Genomic DNA, 26,420 nt, shown 5'->3' with positions numbered 1-26,420 from the left:
ATTTTAATAAAATGTAGACAAACAAAAGAACGTGATGTAAAACATGGACCAACAATTTTGAAGACAAATAAAGTGAGATTATGAAACGTGTGATCTTGTATGGGTTGCAAAGAAAGTTGATTAATACTGGATTATTTTGCAGTAAAATAGGATATATTTTTATGGGTAATTTTAATCGTTTCATAGCCATGGATACAAGTGTCGATTTTATATATAAAATTAAAAGAAAAGGCGAAAAGAAAATTGTATGTATTTATCAAGTATATTTTTTTTCTCCGAGAGATTACAGTTTACTTCTTTTTAGATTTTTTTTTTTATGTAGACAATTCTTTTCGGTTGTGTGGGAGGTTCTTTGGTCGGGGAGGGAAGGAGAAATCATGTTCCTTGGTAACTTGCAACAACCAAGACAGATGTAGGACAGCTGTTCATCGGACACTTACGTACTTGCTCAGTAGATTTATTTTGGCATTGCCTTTATCGGTGCATATTTTTCTATTGCGTGAAATTAGTATATAAATCACTAAATTGTACTAATTGAAACATACTTAAAGCATTGCATTGTAATAACTATAAACAATATTTTTTTTTCTATTGATCAACTGTGTACCGTGGATTTCAACGTCCCATGCTCTGGGCCACGCCGACGACTCGATGTCACTCGGGCAAGCGTTGGGAGTGGGACACGCCGAGCCAGTAATAGTACGGCTTCCCCAGACCAGGGACAGACCCGGTGTTGCATTTGCTATTTGGGAGGGGAGTCATGAAATGGGTGAGGTAAAAAAGGGTGTACATTAAGGGCACAAATTGGGTAAAATTGGAGTGAGCTCAACCCACGCAAATAAGTTGGGGCTGTGCTACGACAGTTTTGTTAATTCGTACGAGTGTTGTACTTGACGAAGAGGTTGACATGGGCAGCGATACTCCGCTGGAGTCGACTTAAATGAGTTGCACAACTGCCTTGTCCGTCGGTCCCCTACGCACGAATCCCCTCTAAACCTTTAGCACTAATCTTCTTTTAACCTTTTTTGCATAATCCATGAAGGGGGGTTCTACAATGTGCCTTTCTATAAAGCACTTCACCGTATCGTATTCATTTACAATATATAATCATGCGTTTTTATGTACATTTTTACAGCGTTTTCGAAACATTGAAATAAAAAATAAGGTTATTCCTAACGCGTTTTTCCGTTGGTATTGAGGGGTTTCCGCGTAGATGAATAAAATCGCCAGGCGGTAGCCTGAATGAATAAAAAGAGTGATGGATTATTAGATTAAAATAGATATAGATATCGCACAATATGGAGAGTAATCCATCTGCATACGAGCTAATTTCGTGGGTACAGGATCCTTCCTCACAAAGAACTTAACACTTCCCAAGACATAATGACATGCCGAGAGGATGGTCCCGACCTCTGGCGTTGTCAACAATTTGTTTGGGAGGTTCTCGCTGACGCCTTGAGACGCTTAATTGTTTTACCAGATGTTATCTTGGCCCGGGCAAGTCCTCCGGAATTCTCCCTCAGACAGCCGTCCCGGATAGCCTCCCGGACGATACCTGAACTCGGGGATGCCGTCGAAAATAATTCGTCTCCTTCCGGATCGACCACAGACGATCAAATTCTCTGGGTCTTCGCAAGGAATAGCCCAGACGATCCTCAGACTCCAGGCAAACCAGAGGTATGTCCCCAGACGCCCCCGGTCGTCATTTAGCCTCCCAGAATGTTCCTGTGCGTGTAAGATAAGGGAAGCGAACTGTTGTTGATCTTGCATTTTGTTATTATTATTCTATTTTTTATTGTTTACCTATTTATTTGTTATTGATATTTTTTATTTCTTATTTTTATTTATATCATTTATTAATAAATTTTTATTACTTATATATTCATTATTGACGTTTTTGATTAATGTTTTTTTAATTTTTATTTATATAATTTTTTTTGACAATATTTGATTATTTTTATATTTATATCGTTTATCAATTTGTATATATATATGACAATTTTCTATTTGACGACTGGAGCGTCATTTTGAACCCTTCCACTGACGTCATCAGAAACACAAAGACAAGGACCATCCGGTACGGAAGGGCTGCCACGGGGACGAATGAAATCGCCTGGCGACAGGAAGCCTAAAAATAAAAGTACCACGCGGTACGAAAGGGGCGGGGGCGACCTTGCAGCCATTCCCAGGGTCGTCAGTCTGCAATTGCACGAGCTCTGCTTCTGTAGTCGCTTCACTCGTGACAGACAGACAGACAGCCAGACTCGTTGCAACATTATCACTCCCGCTCATTGCTCTACTAAAAGGAGGGTGTGTGGAGAGGGATGCCTTCATGAATAAAATCGCCTGACGGCAGCTAGAATAAAACTAATGCACGAAAAAGAGTAAGAGACCTCCCTTGAGTCGCCTGGCAAGATATAGAATAAGTAATAATCGTGAAATGGTACAAATAGGGAAGGGTAGTATTATAATTGTGACAATTAACGTAATTTACACACACACGCAGACACATACACACACGCACACAGACACATACACGCAGACACACACACACACATACACACACGTTATGTACAGTACGTGTGTGCGTGTGTATTTGTCAGTAAAATGAGATTATCCCCTTGAACGTAACCCTTTACTATACTGCCTGAGGGATATCACAGACCTGAATAAAAATCTCCTGGCGGCAGTTTGTGTGAAGGGAAAAATATCAACCGACGTAGAAGGAAATCACATCATCCTAATCTACAAAAAAAAAATCATTTTCGTTTCACCCACAATAAAATGTGCAGGGTTTGGCACCGAATTCTGAGGAGTCAAAGCTCTCACTGTGATCTTTTTGAGTGCCCCAGCGCCCCACCGTGGGATGCCATGGCAAGGGGCAATCATCAGAAGAGCTCTCACAATCCTCTTCAACTGGCGGTTCCTTCCTTATCCGAATAAAACTACCAGACGTCAGCTGGAACGATAGCACTTAAGATTTTTTCTTGTGCCCCACCAGGATCTTTTATTCAACTCATTGACCCTCTCCTCAGCAAGATGAATCTGACATTCCAGGGATAGGGGGGTGGGGGGAGGTATAGTAACGGGTGCCAGTCTTGTCGGCCTGGCTGTGTGAATGTGTGTCAGTGAAGTCTATCGGGGCCTTCATGGAGAGAATTTGCTTCAAATGACACGGTACTGTAGGTAGTATACTGTGCCGCCCCGTCCTTGACTGACGATGGCTATCACTAGGATAATTCCTCTTCCTCTTTCCTCCTCATCCTTTTCTTCTTCCCTCTTCCTTTCCTCTTCATCTTCTTCCTCTTTCCTCCTCCTGTTCTTTCTCTATCGTCCCCCTCTTTCTCTTTCCACCTCCTCTTTCTCTCTTCCTCTTTCCTCCTCCACCTCTTCCTCTTTCCACCTCCTCCTGCTCTTTCCTCCTCTACCTCTTCCTCCTTTACCTCCTGTTCTTCACCCTCTTTTTCTTCATCCTTCTCCTTCTCTTCATCCTCCTCCTGCTGCTGCTTCTGCTCTCATGATGGACACTCGCCGAGCCGCCGCCACCGCCCTCTGCAAGGCCGACCTCCGCTCCCGTGTGAAGAGAGATTCCTGACCCTCTCCACCTCTCACCCTCCCAGTTCCTCTCCTCTTATCTATTCTTCTCTCTTCTCTTCTCCTCTTATCCACTCTTTTCTCTTCTCTCTTCTTATCTACTCCTTTCTCTTACCCTACCATCTTATCTACTCTTCTCTCTTATCCTATCGTCATATCTACTCTCCTCTCCTGCTTTCTCTTCTATCATCTCCTCTCCTGCTTTCTCTTCCATCATCTCCTCTCCTGCTTTCTCTTCTATCCTCTCCTCTCCTGCTTTCTCTTTTCTTCTCTTCTCTTCTACCTCCTCTTTTCTTTTCTCCTGTCTCATCTGTTCTTCTCCCCTCTTCTGTCTCCTCTTCTCTCCGCTCCTGCCTTCTCTTCTCCTCTCCTACTTCCTCTTTCCTTGCCTTCTCTCCTCTACTCAGGCCGATCGTACGCATCCACCAGCTCATCCACCATCACGTCACTCCAATTTCATACCTCACAGATGCCATCCTGACCATACCACATACCAACTCTCCAAACCACGTACCAACCATAACTCTCCATATCACATGACAACTCTTCATGCCACATAGCATCCTCCATACCACATACCATTTCTTAATAGTATATAGCCAGATCGCAGACACACATGCGCGCGCGCACGCACACACACATGACTCACGCCGTGCTAAAGAATCTAGAGAGGATCCATTGAGCTGACACACGTGTCATACCATTTACCCACAAACCGCCCCTATAGTGTCACAAGCTAGCGACTCCCAGAGTTGACCTTTCAGCTACTGAAGGGCGGATTGAGTACTACAGATGTTAATAAAAATCACTTGGCGGCAGACAGAAAGGAAAGGAACACCTGGTACGGAAGGGGAAGTTGATAGGCCTTTGCTATCGGGGGGGAGGGGTCATCCAGGAATGAATAAAATCACCTGACGCAATCACACAGCTCGATGGCATAGTGGTACCGTTCGCAACCGCTAATCCAGTGGTCCGAATTCGATTCCCGCCCAGGGCTGAGGTCATTTCAGCATCGCTGCACTGCGAGCCGGCACTTCAACTTTCGTGGGGAAGGAGTTGGGCGTTTGTGTGTAAGGTCTCAGCATTACCCATGTACTGGGCATATTTGAGCTCGGAGCTGTCGATCACGAGTCCAACACGTGATCCAAGACCATGGTGAATCACACTCACTGAATACGTGCACGTTCCAAGGGTCGAGCGAACGCCGAGTACCACGACAACACTGAGTAGTGGCCCTTGGGCAGTATAATGTAGAAAGGAGTCACGTGATGTGTAGCATGGCGTGACATTTTAAGTGTGTCACATCGCCAGGAACTCGAGTAAGCTCTCGACCTCTCGACTTGGAGCGTGACATGTCACTCCAGATGAAAGTTAACATTCCTGGACATTACTCGTGTTTTCTTCTTTTTATTAATATTTTTCAGTTTTATTACGGGGTTATTTTTTCTATCTTGTTTCCTTTGTGTGTTTATTCGTTCGTATTCGAACGCGCGTCGACGCGACGTTCTTGGCAAAGTCGCTCGACAACCGTCAAACAATGCCGAAAGTTTGTCAAACTAAAGCAAAACCGGCGTGCGTATTCCTCCTACTCTCCACCATTCAGATTTACTATAGCGACTACAACTAGCCTTTCTATTACGCTAGAGATAGGGTGTTGGGGAGGGAGGGAGAGCGAGATGTAGTTAAGTCTGATAGATGATGACTCATACTCAGCCGTCATCATCCACAGGGGCAGTTGCCACAGGTCGCTTTCTTATTTATTACCGCAGCTACTCTACAACTTATACGACCAAGAATTTCCGCTCTAGGTTCACGTGCACTGTTCCCATTTATTTTCATTTGGTCCCTTCTTTCTTTGTCCATGAAAATTATATTTTAGTCGTCTTGATACAGTGTGGAAATGCTGTAACGAACATTCTTATTAATGAACTGTCTTAGTGCTTGAGTAAACATATATGCGTATCTAATGTACTGTAGATCCACATAACTAAGGAATGTTCAACGCACCATAAATAATCCTTATAATAATCTTAACCTGATCACCTAGTTCTCATCGTTAACACAGTGTAGCTCTTCCTGTATGTTCTTGCGTACCCTGTTTTACGACACTGACAATTTATTGATGTCCTCTTGAAGAATTATCTCCGGTTTTAAGTAACAAAAAAAAAAAAAAAAAAAATCGCGGTCATCTAAAACAAGCATTCTTACTAATGTACCTAAGCTCAAGGACACAAATCCTGCACGTATCGACGTTGTGTCTTAAACAATATATACCCTTTCAAATTCCAGTGAACGAATTTCTAGGTTTGTGAGCTTTACTATAGATGTGGTAGTATTATGGAGCTCTCTGATTGTCAGTTCTTGCTAAAGTATATGATTATTATTTATCACGAAATGTGATTATTTTTTATAAACTGCATACTAGCTCAGATATTTTTTTCTATCGATACATTGTATTGGTTAGAAGGAAAACGAAACAAGCACGTGAAATTATGCAAAATTAGAACGAAACGCATAACAAAAGAACAGACTTTAAAAATGGCGCTCGCCGGTGACAAGTAAGATCTTGTAGTTTAAAGATAAATATATAAATTCTTATCACACATTGCACCGCTGTTTTATTTTTGTTAAATACTCATTCATTCATATATACAGGGAAGAGATTTAATACATAGAAAACATTAGAAGTATATTGAAGTTGAACAAAGAGGGTGTGAACCAATGAGAATCTCGCTTGTTCGTGACGTCACTGGCTTGGGTTTGGCGGGGGACTTGGGGCGAGCATAGTCCAGTCGGCCAGGCGAGTGTTGCGAAGGTGGAGCAAGGAAACGACATCTCTTTGGTTTAGCTCTCTGACTTCAATTTTTGGGTTTTTATTCTTGTTTTAATCTTCATTCACCATGACGACCGAGACGGAAACCAAGCCAGTGGAGCAGACAGAGGAGAAGAAAGAGGAAGTGAAAGAAGAGGTGAAGAAGGAAGAAGCGGAAACCAACAACGCGGAGGAGAAGACAGACGACAAAGCCGAGAAGGCCGACAAGGAGAAGAAGGACGAAGAGAAAAAGGAGGCGAAACCAAAGAAGGAGGCAGCTCCTCCCAAGCCTACGGTACATAAGGCTGATTACGAGAAGGAAGTGATTTACTTGTACCAATTCACTCGCACTCCCGTCCTTCCATCGCTCAGCCCATACTGTCTCAAGGTTGAGACTTGGCTAAGGCTGGCTGGTCTAAAGTATGAGGTGAGTAGTTTATATGTTGCTCTGTATACTCCAGTGTTCATTCTCGATGCTGTGAATCTTGTGTAGCCTTAACGATAGGCACGAAAGTGATAGGAAGTGGTCGCGATGGGAGCGACTGGGATCTCAGCGGTGGCCGCGACTTGTCGTAGATGCCCAGACCGTGAGACAAGCGACTTTTGTTCACTGTGTAGGCGTGGTGCCCCGAAACTCGACATGGGGTGGGCGTGAAGTTCTTTGAAGGATGCGTTGAAGTCTCCCCCGCCTCGTTCCCCCCAGTCCTGACGCCTCACCCGTGGGTAGCGAGGCCTGAGGGGACTTGAACCCGGGCGTGAGGATTGGGGCAGGGCACGTACTCTTACGCTGGCTGGGTGTGGTTCTCCCAGAGAAGAGCCCTCCCTGCTTTAGGCTTAGGTCGATAGGGGCGTCGTCGTATGAAACCGGCGCGTTTGGCGTATGGCAGCCGCCAACGCCGTCTCCTGTCAGTGTTGGGGGTGTGGTGACGTGTTGGACGTCATGGAACGTATTCCTCCAGACAAAATCGTCTATGGGCACTTAGCCGGTGCCAGAAGCAGATATGAAAATCGTGCGTAATGTTACTACCGACGCGCTCGGGAAATCTCATCCGAAAATGAATGTCGTCACAGCTCCACGGGATTTGGAAGTGTGAAGACTTGACAGTAGTATTTTTTTTTTCCTTTGGGAAACGGGGAGTTTTTTTGACTATCCAAAACCATCTTGAAGCAATTCTGGATATTAGCTAGCTGGTCCTCTCGTTTCTTGGGTCGGTTCGATTTACAAGGCGTGTGGATGTTTTATTTGTGTATTATATTGGGTACGAAGGCTAACGTTTAGGAACCTGAGTGACAATTGTCAAATTAAGTCTGATCTCAAACGAGTGTGATAGTTTTGAGTGCATGCTAGTTAGCTAGTTATAAGATGAGAATGATGCGTATGCTAGGAGGGGTCGTTCTAGGCGTTCTTGTGCTGTAACCGTATTGGGACATTGGTTAATGTGTGTATTGGGTCATGCATACTCGGTAGGGTTCGAGCTTCTTTGAGCCTTCGGAAATTTGGATGGTAGATCTGTGCATTGGCTTTACGTATATCTGGTACCAGACGTAGCCTAGCGAGTTCGTGATGTTTGCTTGCGTATTTGGTATCACGGCAGAATTAATATTGATCATAATTGGTGTTTTTATTTGCGTAAATGGAGGGACTTTCTGTAAAGTAGAAAGGAAAGGGGGGTTAGTTTGGGGCTTAAAAGGGGGTGGGAGGTGCTGTAGTTAGTATGTCTGGGTTAAGGAGTTGTAGATGTAGCGTAAAAGGTGTATTGGAGAAGAGACCTTTGCGTTAAGAACTTAAAGGTATGGATTTTTGTTTCAACCAAGTTACGTGACCTGTATGTTATTTCCGGTACGCCTTGTCTTCAGTGGAAGGCAGAGATAACGCCGTGATTGCGTCAGTTTCCGTCGGATGTAATGAAGGCATTGCATTACGCTATAGGTTGTGGTAAAGTTCAGTAAGGGGACCGCGGTCGTTTGGGGCTGGCCGCCGTAGACTACTGCCACGCCCTGACCAGCCATCCAGCCAGCCTGGTTGGCTGACTGCTCTCCTCGCCTCCCCGTTCCTCCCATGAGCGAACGCAGTCTGCTACTCTCCGAATACATATACATGGGGAGCCAAACTTTGCCTTGTCGCATTGTAGGCAATGGAAGTACGGTTTAGTTCCATCGACAACCCATTACACTTCTCGCGCGCGCGCACTCATGGGCAGACGGGGGGGAGGGACGCACTCGAACGCACGGATGCGCGCGCGCATTCATACGCACGCACGGGCGTGCGCGCGCCCTCACACGCACGCTCCCGCCCGCCCGCCTGTCTCCACCATGTCGCCTCGTTCCTTTTTCTCACCAACACATCCTTTCGCTCTTCCCTTCTCTCTTCCTTCGCCTCTTGCACTCTTTCCAACTCTACGTTCCCACCGCTCGTTGCTTCCTTACCACCCACCACTCTTCCCTACTCCCCACCTCCTCCTTCCCCATTCCTCTCCCCTCCCCTCTTACTCCCTCATCCTTCCAGCTTCCTCCTTTCTCCTATCCTTTCCCCGTGCCTTCTTGTCTCCCTCCCTCACTCTCTTTCCTGTTCTTCCTCTTCCTCCCTATATCATTTTCTCCTCCCTGCAACCTCTTCTCACCCTCCCTGCCTACCTATATCCATCTCCCCCCTTCCCCCTATATGTTCCCCATGCTTCTCTTCATTCCTGTCCCTCTCCTCTTTTGTTCCCCACTTCCTGCCTGCCTCCCCACAACCCCATCTCCACTCTTCACGCTCTCCCCTTGCCCTTACCATTCCCCTGCCCTCAGTCTCGTCTATCCCTCTTCTCACTCCTAGCCTCCCAACCCCTCCCCCTAGCTCCCAATAAATCCCCCTTAGCCCACAACCCCCTCCCCTTTTTCCCCCTTAGCCCACAACCCCCTCACCTTTTTCCCCCTTAGACCACAACCCCCTCCCCTTTTTCCCCCTTAGCCCACAACCCCTCCCCTTTTTCCCCCTTAGCCCACAACCCCTCCCCTTTTTCCCCCTTAGCCCACAACCCCTCCCCTTTTCCCCCCTTAGCCCACAACCCCCTCCCCCTTAGCCCACAACTCCCTCCCCCTTAGCCCACAACCCCCTCCCCCTTAGCCCACAACCCCCTCCCCCTTAGCCCACAACCCCCTCCCCCTTAGCCCACAACCCCCTCCCCCTTAGCCCACAACCCCCTCCCCCTTAGCCCACAACCCCCTCCCCCTTAGCCCACAACCCCCTCCCCCTTAGCCCACAACCCCCTCCCCCTTAGCCCACAACCCCCTCCCCCAAGCCCACAACCCCCAAGCCCACAACCCCCTCCCCCAAGCCCACAACCCCCTCCCCCCACACATTATGCCCCCTCTTGTCCTTCCCCCACTCAATCACGGCCCATCATCTCCCCCCCCCACTACATCACGTCCCCTCTTGTCCTCCCCCACACACATCACGGCCCCTCTTGTCCTCCCCCACACACATCGGGGCCCCTCTTGTCCTCCCCCTCCACACACATCGGGGCCCCTCTTGTCCTCCCTGCCCCCACCTTACTCTTGTCCTCTCCTGCTGTCAATCCTTTCTTTTTGTCCTCGTTAGTACCCCCTCCCCCTTCTCCTCGTGACCCAAGATCTTTTTGCTTCCCCCTTTGCCCCTTAAAGAATTTAAAAGCTCGATCCTTTCGAGAGTTTCTACCTACAAGGCATCGAATAATCGGGTGTTGTGGGAGAGGCCTCGACAATGGAAATTTGTCAATCTATTTTTTCCAATTTAAGATGTTAACAGTTTATACTTGTTCTCGCTGACTGTAAATTATGCATGATTTTATTGTATTAGGACTAAGGATGACCATGTTCATTGACCTTTTTGTGTAATTATGATCTTGGATATTGTATAGTCTTTAATGTAGTAATGTAACTATAGTATCTTGTATGTACATCACCCTTTTTCAATGTGAACATGAGCTTTGTGCTTTTAGTTGTTGCTAAGGAGAGCAGGTGGACCCTTGGCCATGAGATATAAATCTGTTCGCCGCCTTGGCCGTGCTAGGCTTAGGCCTCCGCAAGAGTAGTCTCGAGTCGACTAGCGTCGTTTGACAAAGCGAACCTTTCCGGATTAGACCAGTTCCTTTCCCTTCTCACTTGGTCTTTAACTTGAAGGTGGGTGGGTCTGATCCCGGGAGTGGGGCGGACTTTCTACTCAACCCCCTTTTGTGACCCCAGGGGGGTTGGATTGGGTTACACCTGTGACAAGCAGATGTAAGATCCTTGAAGTCCTTCTATAGCGCGCACGCTGAGAGGCCCCATGTGCTTGGACTGTTGGGGTAGGTTAGTCACTGCTGGGGATTGGTGTGGGACTCGAATTGGACTAGGCAGATGAAGCGGACGAAGGGCATGATAGGCAGTTAGATGGGACAGGGAGGTTGTGAAAAGATGGCACAAGGATATACGTGGTTGTGAAAGGATAGTACAAGGAGATAAAAGGTTGTGAAAGGATAGTACTATCAGGTTAAACGATGGTACATGATGAGGTTGTGAAAGGATTGTTCAATGAAGTTGGGGAAGGATCTGAGATGAAAGGATGGTACGAGATAAGGGTTTGTGAAAGAATGTCACAAGGAAATAAGAGGTGAAAGGATGGTACAAAGAGATGTTGTGAAAGGATGGTACAATGAGATAGGTTGTGAAAGGATGGTACCATGAGATAGGTTGTGAAAGGATGGTACAATGAGATAGGTTGTGAAAGGATGGTACAATGAGATAGGTTGTGAAGGGATGGTACAAGATTTGTGAAATGATTGTACAATGATATAAGAATGGCGGAATGAGAAGGTTGTGCAAGGATAGTACAAGATGTTGTGAAAGGATAGCTCAAGGGGATGAGGTGTTGTGAAAGGATAGCTCAAGGGGATGAGGTGTTGTGAAAGGATAGCACAAGGGGACAAGTGAAAGGGTAGTACAATATAAGAGGTGAAAGGATGGTACGTGATACGATGTTGTGAAAGGATAGTTCAAGGAAAGTTGAAGGTGCACGAGATACCCCAGTACTTGGGCTAGGGGTAAATGTAAGTAGGTCAAAAATCCTTTGAGGGGGGGGGAAGGGAATTGGGGAGAGGGTTAAGAGGGACTGGGGAAGGAGTCTTGTATAGTACAAGATTGGTTCCGTAACCTCAATCTCGTATCGGGGGTTATAGAATAACACAACTAACATTACGTCCCATCAGGTGAAAGCGGACATTTGCTTCAACCTGGTGGCTAACGGGTTTAGTCAATGGCTTTCCAGTCGTAAGGGCTTTCGTACGTAACCATATGTCGACGTCGCTCTGTTGTAGTTCACCGGTCTCCCGTGAGTGAATGTCAGTGTTCTCGAGTTGGTAGTTCACAATGGGGCTAATCAATTGTCACCCCCGTTGCTACAGAGTAACTACATGGGCAACTTAAGATGGAAACTATAATCGGATAGGGGAGGGACTCGTTCGATACACAAGTAATCTTCCTGTACAGCCTATAGTTCTCCTTCCCCTCTCTGTACCTTCTTTCTCCTCCGCCTCCCTGTACCCACTTTCTCCTTCCCCTCCCTCTCCCTATCCTTTTTCTCCTTCTCCCTCCCTCTCCTTATCCTTTATTTCTCCTTCCCCTCCCTCTCCCTATCCTTTATTTCTCCTTCCCCTCTCTCTCCCTATCCTTTATTTCTCCCTCCCCTCCCTCTCCCTATCCTTTATTTCTCCTTCCCCTCCCTCTCCCTATCCTTTATTTCTCCTTCCCCTCCCTCTCCCTATCCTTTATTTCTCCTTCCCCTCTCTCTCCGTCTCCTTTATTTCTCCTTCCCCTCTCTCTCCCTCTCCTTTATTTCTCCTTCCCCTCTCTCTCCCTCTCCTTTATTTCTCCTTCCCCTCTCTCTCCCTCTCCTTTATTTCTCCTTCCCCTCCCTCTCCTTTATTTCTCCTTCCCCTCCCTCTCCTTTATTTCTCCTTCCCCTCCCTCTCCCTATCCTTTATTTCTCCTTCCCTTCCCCCTCCCTCTCCCTATCCTTTATTTTTCCTATACCCCTTAGTTATACTTCCCCTCCTCCCTATCCCTTCTACTTTCTCCTCCTTCCCACTCACTATCCCTTCTTTAAACTCCTTCTCCCTCACTATCCCTTTCTTTCCCCTCGTTGTCCCTTCTTTCTCTTTCCCCTCGCTGTCCCTTCTTTCTCTTTCCCCTCGCTGTCCCTTCTTTCTCTTTCCCCTCGCTGTCCCTTCTTTCTCTTTCCCCTCGCTGTCCCTTCTTTCTCTTTCCCCTCGCTGTCCCTTCTTTCTCCTTCCCCTCGCTGTCCCTTCTTTCTCCTTCCCCTCGCTGTCCCTTCTTTCTCCTTCCCCTCGCTGTCCCTTCTTTCTCCTTCCCCTCGCTGTCCCTTCTTTCTCCTTCCCCTCGCTGTCCCTTCTTTCTCCTTCCCCTCGCTGTCCCTTCTTTCTCCTTCACCTCGCTGTCCCTTCTTTCTCCTTCCCCTCGCTGTCCCTTCTTTCTCCTTCCCCTCGCTGTCCCTTCTTTCTCCTTCCCCTCGCTGTCCCTTCTTTCTCCTTCCCCTCGCTGTCCCTTCTTTCTCCTTCCCCTCGCTGTCCCTTCTTTCTCCTTCCCCTCGCTGTCCCTTCTTTCTCCTTCCCCTCGCTGTCCCTTCTTCCTCCTTCCCCTCGCTGTCCTTCTTCTCCTTCCCCACGCTGCTCCCCTTCTTCCTCCTTCCCCTCGCTGTCCCTTCTTTCTCCTTCCCTCGCTGTCCCTTCCTTTCTCCTTCCCCTCGCTGTCCCTTCTTTCTCCTTCCCCCTCTGCCTGTCCCTTCATTTCCCTTCCCCTCGCTGTCCCTTCCTTTCATCTTCCCCCTCCAGTCCCTTCTTCACCTTCCTACCCTGCGCTGTCTCCTTCTTTCCTCCTTCCCCTCGCTGTACCTTCTTGTCTCCTCCCCCTCGCTGGCCCCTCTTACTCCTTCCCCTCGCTGTCCCTTCTTTCTCCTTCCCCTCGCTGTCCCTTCTTTCTCCTTCCCCTCGCTGTCCCTTCTTCCTCCTTCCCCTCGCTGTCCCTTCTTCCTCCTTCCCCTCGCTGTCCCTTCTTCCTCCTTCCCCTCGCTGTCCCTTCTTCCTCCTTCCCCTCGCTGTCCCTTCTTCCTCCTTCCCCTCGCTGTCCCTTCTTCCTCCTTCCCCTCGCTGTCCCTTCTTCCTCCTTCCCCTCGCTGTCCCTTCTTCCTCCTTCCCCTCGCTGTCCCTTCTTCCTCCTTCCCCATATCTTCAATCCTTTTCCCTCCCAACTTTTTATTATATTTTCCAGTTCCCTCCTCTCTTCGTTCTTGTCCACTTCCCTTCTCCCCACCACTTCCCGGTGTGCCACGGAGCACAAGAGCCTCGTGCCCTTAATGTTGCAAAAAAAAAAAGGGGGGGGGTATGAAAGGGGGTTTTCACCTATTCGAAACTGTTCAAATAATCCCAGATTCCATCGGATGTTTTGCCCAGTGGTTGTTTGTCAAGCTGAAGCTGGTCAATACGGGAGACTGCTCGCTCTCCCGTGGGTGCCACGCGCCTGTTCTTAAAGTCAAGGGCGCGCAGGTTCGTTGCCCGGCACTGGCCTTTGTCTCCTCTTCCGTTTGGCACTCCTGCATTCTCGAGTTCGTGATTTGTCGCACTTCGTGGGATGTGGGATTCTGTTAGTCTTCGTGGTTGTGTAGCCAACGTGCACAAGAGATGATCTCCCACAGTGCCTTCAGTCGACCTTTGCTATTTGTCCTGTCCATGACAAATAGAATAAAGGATAGTTGTGTATACTTGAAGCGTGCATGATGCGTTCTTGCGTTCCCGAGGTAGTGGAGACTTTGTACATTTTTTCACAAATTGAAACTGATCCAAATGTTTGCCAGATGAATTGTTCAAAGCTCCCCGAGCTGGTTTGGAAGTGTCCATGGAATGCTGAAATGTTTCGTGCATATTTCTCGTGGAAATTATTTGCATAGCGGTCGGTATTGTGCTCTTTGAGAACGTGGTACCATGACGTACATATGCCGGGCGAAAGTTGAGACTGGCCTAGTCCGCGTGTGAGATGCCTGAGAGATCTGGATTGTCCACTGGTGCCCTAGATCATCTTTAGATCGTTACCAGTTTGAACTTTATTCTTTCAGATGAAGAAAATCTTTATGCTTTCAATGAAGAAAATGCAGGATTCCTTGTAATTTCTGGAACAGTGGCTCCTGACTTTTTTTTTTTTTTTGTCTTCCATACTCATAGGTTAAGCTTTCTGGAGAGTTCAACAACAGTAGTCTGGTGACAATTCCCAATATTTTTGAACTGTCCTCAGATAAGCTTCTGGATTCCTAAGGACAGTAGAGCCCCGATTATCTTGGACTAAAGTTGATGTTCCTTGTTAAGGTTTAGTAGTTTTATGGACATCTGCACGGTTGGGTGTGTGCGCGCATGTCGCCCCGAAGTCTCTCCCGCCTTGCCTTCGTCAGCAAGTAGGTCTTGAGCCAGTTCCTACTCGCCTGCAGTGCAATTATTCAGTCAGCGCGTTTAGTAGACTGTCGCAAGCTCAAGATTGCCGCGTTGTATCCCTGGTCTGGACAATATGTGGCTTTAGTTTTCATAAAACTGAGGGATCTACAACTAAAATCACTGGACTGCATTTGATTCCAGAAGATAAACTGTAAGAGGTCGATAGTGGTTAATAAAAAGTGACGAGGCAAAGTCCGCGAATTTTTTTTCTCCATTGCGCGAAGCAGTCTTGTCAGCGTCCATCTTCACCCCCAACGATTTTCAAGTTTTGAATTTTCAAAATACGGTCGGGCCTAGCCAGGGAATTACCATGCATGACGCCATTCTGTATAGCATGCATCAGCTGTCAGGGCTGAAGGGCAGTGGTGTCAACTCTGATTCATCATTGGTGTTTTGTAAAAGTCCTTTGTCAATTTTCTTGGTCATTGTGGCAAATGTTCTAGAAAGTGACGTTAGTCAGAAAATTGGCCACTTCCTGTACTCGTCACAGGATTCTTGTAGACCGGCGACCTTTCCTGTGAACGTGACTCAGTGTCTGGATCCGAGGCGCCATGACTTAATGTGCCCGAATGGACAGGCTGTCAGGCAGGCAGGCCGGGTTGCCTGGCTCGTGTACCGGCATGTATACAGGCATATGTCTAAACAGGTTGGTTGGCAGATTGATAGGCGGCCATGTAGATTGCCTGGCTGGCCGATAGGAGTTCGGGCATGCAGACTGGCTGATGGGTGTCCAGGCAGGCAGGCTGGATGGGCGTTCAGGCAGGTAGGCTGGCCGATAGGAGTTCGGGCATGCAGGCTGGCTGATGGGTGTTCAGGCAGGCAGGCTGGATGGGCGTTCAGGCAGGCAGGCTGGCCGGCCGATTTGCGTTCAGGCAGGCAGGCTGGCCGGCCGATGGGCGTTCAGGCTGGCTGGCTGATGGACGTTCAGGCAGGCAGGCAGGCAGGCAGACTGGCTGGCAGGCTGATGGGCGTTCAGGCAGGCATGCAGGCTGGCTGGCTGATGGGCGTTCAGGCTGGCTGGCTGGCTAGCTGATGGGCGTTTAGGCAGGCAGGCTGGCTGGCTGGCTAGCTGATGGGCGTTTAGGCAGGCAGGCTGGCTGGCTGATGGGCGTTCAGACAGGCTGGCTGGCTGATGGGCGTTCAGACAGGCTGGCTGGCTGATGGGCGTTCAGACAGGCTGGCTGGCTGATGGGCGTTCAGACAGGCTGGCTGGCTGATGGGCGTTCAGACAGGCTGGCTGGCTGATGGGCGTTCAGACAGACAGGCTGGCTGATGGGCGTTCAGTCAGACAGACAGACAGGCTGGCTGGCTGATGGGCGTTCAGACAGGCTGGCTGGCTGATGGGCGTTCAGACAGGCTGGCTGGCTGATGGGCGTTCAGACAGGCTGGCTGGCTGATGGGCGTTCAGACAGGCTGGCTGGCTGATGGGCGTTCAGACAGACAGGCTGGCTGATGGGCGTTCAGACAGGCTGGCTGGCTGATGGGCGTTCAGACAGACAGGCTGGCTGATGGGCGTTCAGACAGACAGGCTGGCTGGCTGATGGGCGTTCAGACAGGCTGGCTGGCTGATGGGCGTTCAGACAGACAGGCTGGCTGGCTGATGGGCGTTCAGACAGACAGGCTGGCTGGCTGATGGGCGTTCAGACAGACAGGCTGGCTGGCTGATGGGCGTTCAGACAGACAGGCTGGCTGGCTGATGGGCGTTCAGACAGACAGACAGACAGGCTGGCTGGCTGATGGGCGTTCAGACAGACAGGCTGGCTGGCTGATGGGCGTTCAGACAGACAGGCTGGCTGATGGGCGTTCAGACAGACAGGCTGGCTGGCTGATGGGCGTTCAGACAGACAGGCTGGCTGGCTGATGGGCGTTCAGACAGACAGGCTGGCTGGCTGATGGGCGTTCAGACAGACAGGCTGGCTGGCTGATGGGCGTTCAGACAGACAGGCTGGCTGGCTGATGGGCGTTCAGACAGACAGGCTGGCTGGCTGATGGGCGTTCAGACAGACAGGCTGGCTGGCTGATGGGCGTTCAGACAGACAGGCTGGCTGGCTGATGGGCGTTCAGACAGACAGGCTGGCTGGCTGATGGGCGTTCAGACAGACAGGCTGGCTGGCTGATGGGCGTTCAGACAGACAGGCTGGCTGGCTGATGGGCGTTCAGACAGACAGGCTGGCTGGCTGATGGGCGTTCAGACAGACAGGCTGGCTGGCTGATGGGCGTTCAGACAGACAGGCTGGCTGGCTGATGGGCGTTCAGACAGACAGGCTGGCTGGCTGATGGGCGTTCAGACAGACAGGCTGGCTGGCTGATGGGCGTTCAGACAGACAGGCTGGCTGGCTGATGGGCGTTCAGACAGACAGGCTGGCTGGCTGATGGGCGTTCAGACAGACAGGCTGGCTGGCTGATGGGCGTTCAGACAGGCTGGCTGGCTGATGGGCGTTCAGACAGGCTGGCTGGCTGATGGGCGTTCAGACAGACAGGCTGGCTGGCTGATGGGCGTTCAGACACAGACAGGCTGGCTGGCTGATGGGCGTTCAGGCAGGCTGGCTGGCTGACGGGCGTTCAGGCAGGCAGGCAGGCTGGCTGGCTGACGGCCGTTCAGGCAGGCTGGCTGGCTGACGGGCGTTCAGGCAGGCTGGCTGACGGGCGTTCAGGCAGGCAGGCAGGCTGGCTGGCTGACGGGCGCTCAGGCAGGCAGGCAGGCTGGCTGACGGGCGTTCAGGCAGGCAGGCTGGCTGGCTGACGGGCGTACAGGCAGGCTGGCTGGCTGACGGGCGTACAGGCAGGCTGGCTGGCTGACGGACGTTCAGGCAGGCAGGCTAGCTGGCTGACGGGCGTTCAGGCTGGCTGGCTGACGGGCGTTCAGGCAGGCAGGCTGGCTGACGGGCGTTCAGGCAGGCTGGCTGGCTGGCTGACGGGCGTACAGGCAGGCTGGCTGGCTGACGGGCGTACAGGCAGGCAGGCTGGCTGGCTGACGGGCGTACAGGCAGGCAGGCAGGCTGGCTGACGGGCGTACAGGCAGGCAGGCTGGCTGGCTGACGGGCGTACAGGCAGGCAGGCTGGCTGGCTGACGGGCGTACAGGCAGGCAGGCTGGCTGGCTGACGGGCGTTCAGGCAGGCAGGCTGGCTGGCTGACTGGCGTTCAGGCAGGCAGGCTGGCTGGCTGACGGGCGTACAGGCAGGCAGGCTGGCTGGCTGACGGGCGTACAGGCAGGCAGGCTGGCTGGCTGACGGGCGTACAGGCAGGCTGGCTGGCTGACGGGCGTTCAGGCAGGCAGGCAGGCTGGCTGGCTGACGGGCGTACAGGCAGGCAGGCTGGCTGGCTGACGGGCGTTCAGGCAGGCAGGCTGGCTGGCTGACGGGCGTTCAGGCAGGCAGGCTGGCTGGCTGACGGCCGTTCAGGCAGGCAGGCTGGCTGGCTGACGGCCGTTCAGGCAGGCAGGCAGGCTGGCTGGCTGGCTGACGGCCGTTCAGGCAGGCAGGCAGGCTGGCTGACGGGCGCTCAGGCAGGCAGGCTGGCTGACGGGCGCTCAGGCAGGCTGGCTGACGGGCGCTCAGGCAGGCTGGCTGACGGGCGCTCAGGCAGGCAGGCTGGCTGACGGGCGTTCAGGCAGGCAGGCTGGCTGGGTGGCTGACGGGCGTTCAGGCAGGCAGGCTGGCTGGGTGGCTGACGGGCGTTCAGGCAGGCAGGCAGGCTGGCTGGCTGACGGGCGTTCAGGCAGGCAGGCAGGCAGGCAGGCAGGTAGGCAGGCTGGCTGGCTGACGGGCGTTCAGGCAGGTAGGCAGGCTGGCTGGCTGACGTTCAGGCAGGCAGGCTGGCTGGCTGGCTGGCTGACAGGTGTGCAGATAGGCTGGCTGGATGAATGGCGTGCGGATAGGTTGGCTGGCTGACAGGCGTGCTGGGCGTTCAGGCTGATAGGCTTGAATTCTGGCTGGCTGGCAGGATAGATGGGTGATAGGCAGGGATGTTGGCAGCCTGGATGAATGATAGGCAGGCTGGCTGGATGGCTGATTGGCGTGCAGGCAGGCAGGCTGGCTGGGCAGGCAGTAGCCCTCTCGCCACGGATGTGCTGCGCTTGCTAGCTGAAGCGAGTCGGGCGGTCCTTGCGCACCGCGATGTTGACAATAGCCCTCCTTCCTGTTGCTCTGCTTGTTCAGCAGCGACATTGCGTCAGGCAAGCCTGCTGGTCCATCTAGCCGACAGCTAGACCGGCCAACGCTCGTGTAGTAGTACTAATAGTGCTGAAGCTCTGTTTCCGGGTAATGAATGCATCTGGAGTTGTTTTGGGAGTTCATTTATGTAGCTGGGTCGAGCGGGTTTCGGTCTTTCGGAATAGCTGACTATAATCGTATTACAGATTCGTTGTTGCACTGGAAACTTTTTCTACAATTTTGTAGAAGCTCAGTCGTGAAGAGTTTTGAGGAATGTATCAAAGTTCGGTTTTGCAAGTCGTTCTTGGTCACGTCGGACTGGTTCTGTGGTTTGGGTCGACCGGCGTCTTTCTTGCACGAGTTCTTAGGGTGGATGTCGTTTTCTCACTGAACTGGATGTATACATGCTTGACTAATGACTTACTTGGCAGGGTTGCTTGTGGTGTCTCGCTGTTTAAATCGAGAATTGTCCTTGTTTCGTTGTTATTTTGCACAAGTGTTTGAATTTGTGGGCGGGCAAGCTCGCGCATGCGCGTGACACTGCATGTGTTGCCAGATGTTAGAGGAGGTGTACATAAAGTCGGCGGCCGTCTCTCTACAGAATGTATTGTTTGTATTTGAATAGTCCTTTAAGCGAACAAGATGTGCATGTAGTTTATAAATTTTGTATCTTGTGATTACAACTTGGTCATTATCATAGCGAGTTTAGCTTGTGCAGGTGTAGAGGTTCAAAATAATGTAGTTAAGAATATCGATTGATTTCCGGAATTAGTGATTAGCTTAGCTCCTTTTGACCAACCACATAATGTTTTGATGGTCAAAATAAATAGTTTTGGAGAAGTTCAAGACATTTGAATGTTTTACTGAAAATGTATGAAACCAGGCACAACATTTATTTCATTTTTATTAGAATTTATTCGAGCCACTTTGCAGTGTGAAGGGATAACTAGAAATGTTAGTGCACGTTCAGATGTTACCAAGGGCAGTGTCAATTCTGACTGTCGTCACTCTTCTGAATAAAGTCGCCTGGCATTAGCCATATTAGCAAAACTCGGGGAGGGGAGGGTTCGTTGGCTGGGTGGATTGCAGAGGAACAGACGTGACAAAGAAACGTGAAAAGCATAGGAAGGGGTTAGGTGTCGTTGAGATTGGGAGGGGTGGGTGTGGGTCATATCCAACATTGCATTGCATTGATGAGCAAAGATCTTGTTGGGCTGGGGGGAGGAAGCGGGCAATTGCAATGGACTGGTGACAATACGGGACGCAATTGACGTCAAGGCAGGCAGAGCAGCTGGCCCCGTGTGATTAAGACTGCGGCAAGCCAGTGGTGCGACTGGCAACCGCTGTCGTCACAAGCCAGCAGGATCCTGCTCGCAAGCAGTCGGCCTGGTGCTCGTTCGGCTAAAAACATGGTTCAGCTTTCCCATGGGTCGCGCCAGCCAGTTGGCCTTGGTGTTCACCCAGGCTTGGGGAAGCCAGATTGTGGTTGGTGGGCATATTCTCCCTACTGTATTGTTTGCTTCGTTTGGGGTTTGTAAATCTCGTCCTCTGAGTAGTGGTATATTTACTCCATGGTGATTTGATAGATTTGAAGCATTGTTTTCAGATGTCATTGTATACATGTTTTTAGTTGTAGTTTCAAGGTTTTCATTGCTGAAGTAATTGCTCATTTTTTAGCAACGTTGAAAATGTTGATGGGACAGTTTCGTGTACGTGCAAACACAAACAAGCGCAGACGTCTGTAGACATGTATGTGCAAGACTAAAATTAAGTTCACCAGTATTTGGTTTTGATCTTTTGTGTAGAACTTTGGAAACTTGTCAGCCCGTGATTCTACGGGAAGTAGCAAACTATTCAGTGAAATGTGTAATCTTCATTACCTGATGAGGCATGCACACGCAGGCAAGCATAATGCACACACGGGGATGACCGGGTGGTGTGGGTTAAGGAACCACTGTAGGTCATGTGGCGCAGATTTAAACGGCGGGTAACGGAATGTAAGGAGGGACTTTAAATTAATGAGGTCGTTGCGGATGGACAGCTGTTCCACTCCACGCATGTCTTAAAGCCTTAGTTGTTTTCAAGTGTTTTGAGTATTTCTTGTTTTGCTTTGTAGTTTTAGTTGGATCTTTACATTTGTACAATTCTAATGCATATTTTCATTGTTACCTGAAGAGGCATACGAATGGATTGTATTGGAGATTTTTCTCAGGTTGATCTCGCACATTTCCCCAACACTGCTAGGCGATAGTCATGTCAACTTGTTTCTCGTAAACGTCTTGGTCTTCGTGTATAAAGGTAAAGACGAGGCGAGTTTACTGCTGACCGTCTGGCCACTTCTCCACGATTGGGCGTGGGAACTGGTGTACCTCGTCATTCATGCACTGTTTGAGGATACCTTGTTCGGAATTTTAATTTTGCGAGTACGTGTTTTTGAGGGTAGTGTGTGTGTATTCATTTATATTCTGTAAGCTCGATTTTATATTATTGATGGGGATGTAACACTTCCCTTAACGTTGGGCAAGTAGTGTAGGACACTGAAGTGCTATGTAGTGTGTAGTTCATTGCTATACTATCTTAAAGCCGGGTACTAACCTTAATGTTTGAAGGAATGGAATAAATTTACCAGTTGGTGCAGTGCTGTTTTGATTAGTTTTTCACTGTTGTGGGGTATTAGTGGTTTGTGCAAAATTGAGTAATTCTGCCGAGGAAGTTCAATGGGGTATGTTACGAGTTAGGGATCTTGTGTAGAAATGCATGTATTGCCTTGTGCAGTGCTCTGTGGGGAATCTTTTCAATGTGATATTTGGCTGCATTTGGTGTAGCCAGTTTCTAATATATGGTTCTTAAAAACAAATTCATAATTTAGTGATAAGTCTGTTGTCCCAACATCTGTTGCTTTCACATCTTTTAGTATATTGCCATACACTCGACATTTCCAGACAACGCAATTTCTTGAGTGATTTGTGATGTGGCTGTTGCAGATTTCCCCTGCATGTCTTCTGTAAGAGAACTGGGGCAACAAATAGATTGCTTAATGGTAATGCATTGTGATTTGTTTGCTGTGAACTAGTCATTGCTTTATTTTACATTTGTATTATTTTAGTAGGGAGTTAGTCATGGCAGGTTTTCTCCAATTTTATTGTATCCATGGTGGGGTAGTGCATGGTCTCCACCCAATGTAGTTTGTAATAGAGGGGGTTGCATTCTTGTTTCCTTTAAATGGCTGCTTCTGCTTTGTTGGAATGATTTAGTTATTCTTTTGGAACTTTTTTCGTTCAATTTTTTTTTATATAATTAAAGTGTAGTCCTTAAAGGTTGGTGTGTGGCCCATTTGGTTTGTACTGGTATGTGTATGGCATTTGTAAGAACAAATGCAGCTCTAAATGCTTGTTTGTATTTTAGGGTGTTTGTAGGTTTTTAAGTTTGGCTGTGTGTGGGTAGCTGATATAGTTCTGTATGTTCAGGAGTGGTGAATTTTAAATGGACACACAAGTGACAGCTGTTGCACCAGATAGATGTGCTTATGCAACGTCTCGTGCATTTAGGGTATGCGATGGCCCAAGATTGTCTACTTGGGTGTGTAAATACAGGGAATGTTATGCTACTTGTAAAAAGGGAGGATGAAAGTTGTGAATAGATGAGCATTTCTCTTGCTCCAGAGAAAGTAATTGTAATAACCCCCATAATGAAAACTTGTTACTCTTTGCAAACTTTGTATAAAACTTATCAGAAACTTCTAGTAGAATCACTAGTACAGATAGAAGTTTTAACATCAGTTGGATAATTGCCCAAATACATGTAATTTTACCTACAGAATTGTAGTTGTATTCCTGTGGTACTAATTTTCAAACTGTTCAACTACTTTGAACAAGGGCTGAGGATCTCTTACCTTTTTCCCCCTCTTCTCTCCACTCCAACCTTAAGCACAGCTGACAGCAGAGTCCCACACTAATACTAATACAATGCAGACGCAAGTCCAAGGTTCCCAGGTGTTTTAGGAGTGGATTCCAGTTGTTGAAATTTTAAACAATTGGACGTTGAAATTTGAAACAATTGGATTGGCTAATATATGGGATTGGGGCTATGCTTGTAGGGTCCAATTTCTTAAACTTCCAAATGCTTAATTTTTGTCTGGACTCTTCCACTTTATTCCACAAAAGGTCTCCCGTCGGCATGCTCTTCTTTTGCCATGTGGAGATAACATGAAACTGTGCAAGTAGCTATAAATGATGCTAATGGGATGATGCATTCTGTATGTTCTTTGCATTAACAACTTAAACATTTTTCTGGATGTGAAGGCTGTGCCAGTGCAACAGATGGTATTGGAGGGTTGGGAGCAACAGCAGAAGCATTCATAAAAATGCAGTAGGCACTGAATTATGGTCTGAGGAGCTGGTTATTGATTGGAAGTTAGTGTTTGTGGATGTTGTGAAATTTAACTTCAGGTTGTGGTTAAAAAACCTTGAAGGTTCAGAAAGTGTAGATTACAATGGGAGTTGTCTTGAAGCAATTTTCTTTCACTGACTTTATCCAAATTGTGTAATATTGGATAGACTTGGATATTGGGTTTTAACACTGGTTTTTCGGGGGGGAATAGTATTGTGGATAGGCACGGCATCAGAGCTCATGCCAATTATCCTCCGACCCAAATATTTTGTAATGATTGTTGTCAGTGCTGAACAGTATAAATGTGGTTGATCATGTGAGGCAGTCTGGCATTGGATATACCTTGTCTGTTGGTACATGTTTAGTGATGTATGGCTGCGGCAATCTTGCCAGTGGAAATATTCTGCTTGGTATAACTGGGTAATAGTGTGGTGGTGGTGGTGGCGGCAGCAGCATAACCAAGAATGCTACATGGTTCAAGGCTAGCTTAAACTCTTGAACTGTTCATGCTAGGGTGTGATTGTATTTGTGGGAGTCTGATGCTTGGTAAATGTTCTTGATTAATGTGGGTGCAGAGGATATTTAGCAGATACTGTGTATTGGTTACCTATATGTCTGATGGCACAAGCGTAATACTCCTGCATGTAGATTGTATATGGGTGTTTTTAGTGATGGTTCTGTGCATTTCTGCAGTTCTGTGCTTAATATGCCTCGCTGTACAGGTCATGCCAATGTTGTATATAACTTGGTGTCAAGTCCAGTCTGCTAATTGTTCAGGACATGAAGGCATATCTAAGTGTACTGTTCTACATTTGTCATGAACAAATGTTGGTGAATTGACTTGAGTTTTTAACTGCCTCTGTTCACTGATGGATGGGTCAGTTCTCATAGTTGAAGGCACTAGACTAAGCTTGCATTCTTATAATTTATTATATACAGTAAAGATTGCACATGAAAGATTGTGTAGAATTATCTTAAAATTACTGAAGCAGTTTTATTTAGGAGTGGAGGAATTGCATTGATCTTTGAGATAAGAATTGCATGCAGAGTAAAGTGGAAGTAAGCAAGGCCAAATTATGGACAGGCGTCTTGGACAGGACAAGATGGAGAGAGAATCGGTGTATATTGCTGGAGGGGAGGGGTTGAAGGCAAATTCATTAGATTAGTGGTAGGGGGAATAAAGTTTGGGTACGAAAAATTGGTATTATTGGATTTGATGTTGATCCATTATGTGCTCAGGATGGAACAACCCAAGATTGCATGAAAAGCATATCCTGATTCTTGGCCAAAACCAGACAGTTGTTCAGAGGGATACCCTGAATCTGAATGATGTCTTTATAGAACAGCCCTTCATGAAGTAGGCAGTCATTAGCCTGACCCAGATTAGAAGTACTTCAAGGGTTGCAGATAGTGCAATGCAGTGCAATGTTTATGCAGATACCTTTACTGTTCTGACATATTTGCTTTTCTTGGGGCAAAACTGCAGAGATTAATCAGAATTAAAACTACAATCATAGTACTATACAAAGCATCAGTAGGAATACAAAGGCCTGAATGGCCCCTTGATGTTGGTATAGGTACGTAAAGTTGATGCATTTGATTGAATGTTCTATGAAGAACATGTGCCAGCTAGAAGTCCCGATAAGATTTGACGTGATTGTTCTTGTAAATTGTTCTTAATTTTAGATTATATAAAGAGTACACTTTTTGCCAGGTTTCTAGCATAGTACTTGGCATTGCTAATGTCAGTCCAGGGACTGGGTACTTTTTTTGGTGAATTTTGACAGGTAATGGGATAAGATGAGCACATGGCAGCTTTTACCTGAATTTAATCTAGCCATGCTTAGATCGTTAGCAGGGATGTGTAAATTTTACTGATGGGGATTGTAATTCTCAATTTATTTAAAGCTGTCTTTTTGGATACTTCATTACTTTGTTGCGAGGTATAGCAATTGCTACCTTGTCTGCATGGTGTATTGTTCCATTTAAGAATGTGGTTATACATTACACTTTTAATTGTATTGTACAAGGATTTTTTTAGTGGTGTTTTTCTCTCCTTCACAACTTTAATGGTCCCCAACCTTTTCCTTTGGTACAAAAAAAGTTCGCGTGGTACACTTGATCATTGGTAAAATCTACGAGGGGAAGCAGGGAGGGATAATTTCCTGTTTAGATTTTAATTGGATTCTTGATTTTTGTCAGCAACATGAACGAGAAATGATCAGTTGATACAAACTTCTCAAGAAAGGTAAGGGTTCGTCTGACCGATTTACCTTGGGAGTAACTGGGTCAGGTTCACAAAATAGGTATTCTAGTTAATGTTTTGTTTAATAAATGAAGTCGTATGCGCACCTGAGGTCAGTAGGGCTCGCCATTTATTACGTTGCGCACAATCTTAATGCAAGAAATTCATTAAAAGATTTTCGACGGGATGGAACTAACACTGCATCAAGGACTTCCCGACTTCATTGTGACGTGTCGACTGTGAAAGATTGTAATCTTTATTGCTTGGCTCATGGTGACATTGGTTGGCTTTGCAAGCAGTTGCTGTTTCAAGAGTTTCAGTAAACTTATCTTGAATAGTCTATTTTACTGTAAAATGGTGGCCATTTCTCGCCTCGATGGAAGATATATGGGAACAAACGACCCACTTTATATATAATTAAAACGTTCGAACGCCCCTACCCTGTAACAGGATCAGATAAATTGGTATTAGCCAAAATAGGTATTTCTCGGTATTGGAGTTGAAATATGTCCACGTACATGGAGAAGTTTGAATAGTGACGTCATCTCTTTTCGTCTTTCAACGAATTGACAGAGAAGACATGACGTCACACGTTGAAAGTGGACATATTTCGTGTACGTTCTGGATGAGAGTTGCGTGCTTCGACGAAGAAACCTCAAGGACGTCGCGTATGTATTTGCCGTCCTGCATTGTCACACTTGGCGACATGACTCCCTGCATGCATGCACGCACG

At 48.0% G+C, this 26,420-nt stretch overlaps 1 protein-coding gene across 3 annotated transcripts in view; it reads left to right on the top strand.

Annotated features, from left to right (window-relative positions):
• Positions 1–6,366: 6,366 nt before the first annotated feature.
• Positions 6,367–26,420, top strand: part of fax (failed axon connections) — a 60,752-nt gene continuing 40,698 nt past the window's right edge. For 2 of the 3 annotated variants that reach the window (XM_076178620.1, XM_076178621.1), the window contains exon 1: positions 6,367–6,833. In XM_076178620.1, the coding sequence (XP_076034735.1) occupies positions 6,495–6,833 (339 nt within the window). In that variant the 5' untranslated portion in view covers positions 6,367–6,494. The remainder of the gene's footprint in view (positions 6,834–26,420) is intronic. The other variant, XM_076178619.1, reaches the window with a different exon arrangement.

This window comes from Oratosquilla oratoria, chromosome 41, assembly GCF_046742065.1.
Source record: "Oratosquilla oratoria isolate Oo_2021 chromosome 41, ASM4674206v1, whole genome shotgun sequence".
Classification (NCBI taxonomy): domain Eukaryota; kingdom Metazoa; phylum Arthropoda; class Malacostraca; order Stomatopoda; family Squillidae; genus Oratosquilla; species Oratosquilla oratoria.
This window is presented reverse-complemented; position numbering and strand designations above follow the sequence as displayed.